This window comes from Nicotiana sylvestris, chromosome 3 (genome assembly GCF_000393655.2).
Source record: "Nicotiana sylvestris chromosome 3, ASM39365v2, whole genome shotgun sequence".
Taxonomy (NCBI): domain Eukaryota; kingdom Viridiplantae; phylum Streptophyta; class Magnoliopsida; order Solanales; family Solanaceae; genus Nicotiana; species Nicotiana sylvestris.
This window is the reverse complement of record NC_091059.1, coordinates 32,069,928-32,074,330: the sequence shown is the minus strand read 5'-3', so window position 1 is coordinate 32,074,330 and position 4,403 is coordinate 32,069,928. Positions and strand designations below refer to the sequence as shown.

Here is a 4,403-nt window from a genome sequence, read left to right as displayed (position 1 = left end):
TAGGGCCGATCTATGGAGCGTCAGGGCCGAGCTAAAGAGCCTAAGGGCCAATTGTTGAAAACCTAAGGGTTAATGAGCCCGAATCAAAATTTGATTCGACGATCGAACCCTAAACGGCCAAATATTACCAATTACTCATCAAGCACAACCTAAGGGTTCTTATCTTAAAGTCCAACATGCCGGACTAATTATCGGCAAGCATCAAAACACAAAACATAAAACACGAGAAAGTGGAAATTTATATAAAGGGAAAACCAAAGGGTTCCTTTTTTATTATAAATAATGGTACAAAGATACATTTACAACACTTGCACAAGGAGCCCTATACAAAGAACAAGAAAGAAAAACCTAGTCTACCCTCGGGAACTTAGCCTTCCCCCCTTAGGGACTATGTCTCCATCGGTTCCCTCGGGACCAACTCCCTCACCGGCCTCCTTCTCGTTGTCTTCAGCATTAGAATCGAGGAATTTGGCATCAAACTCATCCACCTTGCCCTGCTCTATCTCCTCCGAGAGATCGATACCCTTACCATGAATCTCCTTGAGAGTTTCCCTCCAGGATCTGCATTGTGCATATTCATTGCTTCTCCTCTCTCGATCAGAAGCCCCCCTCAACTTCGTATGAGCTTCAGCGGCATCTTTCAGATAGATGGTCACCTTCTTATTGGCCTTTGCTCGGACCTCTTCAGCTTCGGCTCCAGCATCCACAACTTCGGCCTTCATCTTCGAAAGATCTGTTTCAAGCTTAGCAACCTTGCTCGCCTGGACAAAGTTGCTTTCTCGAGCATTACGAAGTTGTATCTCGATGGAGAAGGCCTTAGACAAAGCATTCCTTTTGGCTGCAACATGAGCATCTATTTGTGCCTTCAAGTCATTGCATTCAGAATTAACCTGGTTGGCTTTGCCCCGAAGGTGCTCCAATGTCTCTGTCTTTCTATGCAACTGAGATACTAAAATGTTAGTTTCCGAAGATGGCAAAAGAAGCCTGTATTCCCTCAAAATAGAGGTTTCCTATTTCTCAAGGTTGCCTTCATAATCATGACTTCAGTTCAACTCCGATCGAAGATGTATCAGCTCTCTTGTCTTCTTATCACAAAGAAGCCTGAGAGATATCTCCCCATTCAAGGCTTTACGCAACTTAACCTCACGGTGAAGCAGCTCAGACTTAAGCTTATTGGAGGCCTATGAGAAAGAAAAGTTCAGTTAAAAAGAAGAAAGTATGAAGTTAGAAAAGTTATAATGACTTCAAAACTCACCATAGAGCAGAGTCGTTGAGCTTCCTCGAAGGTCGATTTCGCATCTACCGGCTCAGTCTCATCGGCCCCGGTAGGGCAACCCAAGGCGCTCTAATTGGGTGGAGATACGTCGAAGCCCATTTCCCTCGGAGTACTTCCCGACGACCGAGAACCAGCTGCAAAATCAGGTAATGAAGGACCTTCGCCTTTCCTCTCTTATGGAATCCCTCCCTCGAGACTAGGGGCCTCGAGCCCAACAGACTCAACAGTCTCGGGAGGCCTCCTGGTTTGAGCCATCAATGTAGAGTCATCCTCTCCGGGTGCATTGATGACCATAGAACAACTGATAAAAATGAGATCTTCATCAGCGGCAACGTCTTAATCGCGCCCTCGGGCGGATCCTGCTTTGCTATAGGAATCCTCGTCCTTCGAGGACGTTTTCCTTTTATTATCCTTCTCTATCTCAGAAACTGAAGGTCCTTCCTCCTCCTTAAAAGGGGACGGTCTCACCTCAAAAAACTCACTGATGCCTGCAACAAAGAAATTAATGTATGAAAGGGAAAGTACTCCTCGAGAGAAGGACTACATAGCACATACCACGGTGCTTAGCCTCCTATTTTACCTTCGACAAATCTCACCACTTGCGCTTGTCATAAGTCGAAGAGGCCGCCAGTTGACGGGCCCAGTCCACAAGATCGGGGACCCCATTTGGCATCCACGGGATCACTGCGGAAAAGGAAAGAAAATGTCCTTATGGAGTCTGGCTCCACCGAGAACAAAAATAATAGAGTACAGTATATCACTTACTCTTGAAATTCTATTTCTCGAGAAATGGCAGGAACTCCGCAGGAATAATATCAACAGTCCTCACTCGAACAAATTGACTCATCCACCCTCAATCCTTATCCTCATCATCACTGGCAATAAAAGGCTTGGTGGATCGACGTCGTAGTGTAATTAGTCCTTGATGGTGTAAAGGCCAATACAATCTAATGAGGTTGCTAAGAGTGAACTCGAGCTCGGCCTTTTCAGCGAAAAATCTCATCATCAACACGATCCGCCAAAAAGACGGATGGATCTGAGCCAAAGTAACTCGATATCTTTGACAGAATTTGAGCACGAGTCGGTCGAGAGGACCTAGCATAAAAGGGTACGTGTACATGTTCAGAAACCCCTCTATGTGGTCCATAATATCCTCTTCCCGGGAGGGTATCTGCAGCCTCACCTTTTCTCCCCATCAGCAGTCTCTCCTTACAGCCTCGAGGTGTCTCTCTTCTATTGATCGAATGAATCTCGATGCATGTTCTCGATGGCCCGGAACGTCGAGAGGTTTCTCTATCATAAAATCTCTCATCGAGATAAAATAGTTCAAAGTTAGCTCGCCAAACACCGGTGGTATACCACTGGCCGAGCGGGAAGTAGAGGTGGGACTTCCCTTTTCCTAGTGAGCGGATTTGGGCATGGTATCTATGGTTCCTTCAAAACAAGATAAGGAAGATGAAAATTCATGTGAAAGCTTTGATCTCTTGCGGCACTAGTACTAGCACAAAAAAGGAACTCTATAGAGAAAGGTAGTTGCACAAAGCGGAAAAGCCCTCAATGAAAGGAAAGCAAGTATATATAAGAAGAGCGGAGATTATTCATTAACTTTGATAGCCAATTAGCACAAAGCAATTATGACCTTTTGAGAAAATGTACCGGCAGGGCCATTTTGGTCACTTTATGGTCATAGGAATGACGTTACCACACAGTGTTTGAGGGATCGAGGAGTCGAATCGATTCCTTACCAACCTGACATAGGGAAGGTATGCGATTAAAACCAGAACAACCCAATCTCAAGGGTCTCTGTTACTCCAAGACCGAGCTCAAAGGAGTTAAATTCAAGTTCGAAGCTTGACTTTGGCATGAACACTAAAATAAAAACTTTGAAGACATTAAACAAGAAAATCCTTTGCATTCCAAAAATATATTTACAAAGGTGCATTTACAAAACTCTGGCGTGGAGTCCGCATGCAAAAGAAGAAGAAGTAAAAAGAGCAAAGGTGGCATAGTCTTCATCTTCGCTACTCCCCGAGCTACTTGCATAGCCCTCGTCCGAAGTATTCGAAGCTGCTGACTCCTCTTCCAAGGCCTTCGCTTCTTTGATCTCGGTAGAGAGATCGAAACCCTTGGCATGCACTTCCTCAAAGGCCTGCCTCCGAGCTTCTAATCGAGCATGTGCAAGGGCGCGAGCCAGTTTGAGCTCGGCCTCTTCAGATATCTTTATGGCTCGAGTATTCGCTGCAGCGGCATCTTCCCGATATGAGAATATAAGTACATCAGCATCAAACTTGGTCGAGGATAATGCGGCAGCCGACTCAGCATGAAGTGCCTTGAATTTGCAAGCTTCCTCTTTAGCACCTTGAAGAAGACTTTGAGTTGAGGCCAGCTCCTCTCGAAGAGTATCCCTTTCCGAGGCCATGCTATTCTTGTACCGCTTCACCCTAAAGATCTCGACATCTTTGGCCGTAATATCTTCCTAAAGCTGTTTCACTAAGGCATCCTTTCACTCAATCTGCAAATTCCGAGTCAAGGTAATGATTACCAAGTTATGAAAACAAAAAGCAAGCTCATGAATACCGAACTACCTGCTCGATGAAGTTGGTCCGCTCTTGGAGCACTTTCTCCGAGTTTGCTCGAAGGATGTTCAGTTCCTCCTCCCTTCAGGCGTATAGAGTTTTTAGCTCTTTTGACTCCAAAGTAAGCTTATCGAACTCCTCCTCACAATGAGTTAGTTCAGCTCGAAACTTGGAGAAGTCCTGGTCGTACATCATCATGACCTATAGCACGAAGGAAAGAAGTTAGAAAAACAAAGATCAAAACTGAAGGCACAAAGGTTGTGTCAAAAATCACCTGTTTTTGGAGTTTCACAGTCTCCTCAAGAATGACTGGGGCATCGAGATCATCATCCTCTTCAACACCAACAAAAAAATCTCCAAATGCATCATCCTCTCCCTGAGATGCCCCCACATCAGGAGTCTCCCTATTTTGGGCATCTCGTATTTGCCCTGGGGAAAACAACGTGCCTGGTTAAATATCGCCTAAGGCATCAACCTCTATCGGGGCTTCCTCTCGCCCTCGAGGGGCCTTAGAGATGGATTGTCCGAATGCGCCATCCAAGTGCTCATCG

General features: G+C 45.4%; 1 protein-coding gene across 1 annotated transcript; it reads right to left on the bottom strand.

Annotated features, from left to right (window-relative positions):
• Nucleotides 1–353: 353 nt before the first annotated feature.
• On the bottom strand, nucleotides 354–3,695 carry LOC138887197 (uncharacterized). The gene is made up of 5 exons (XM_070168919.1): nucleotides 3,314–3,695; nucleotides 1,671–1,764; nucleotides 1,493–1,577; nucleotides 1,094–1,181; nucleotides 354–949 (listed from the first exon to the last, which is right to left on the bottom strand). The coding sequence occupies exons 1-5, from the start codon at nucleotides 3,693–3,695 to the stop codon at nucleotides 354–356; spliced, it is 1,245 nt and encodes a 414-aa protein (XP_070025020.1).
• Nucleotides 3,696–4,403: the final 708 nt, after the last annotated feature.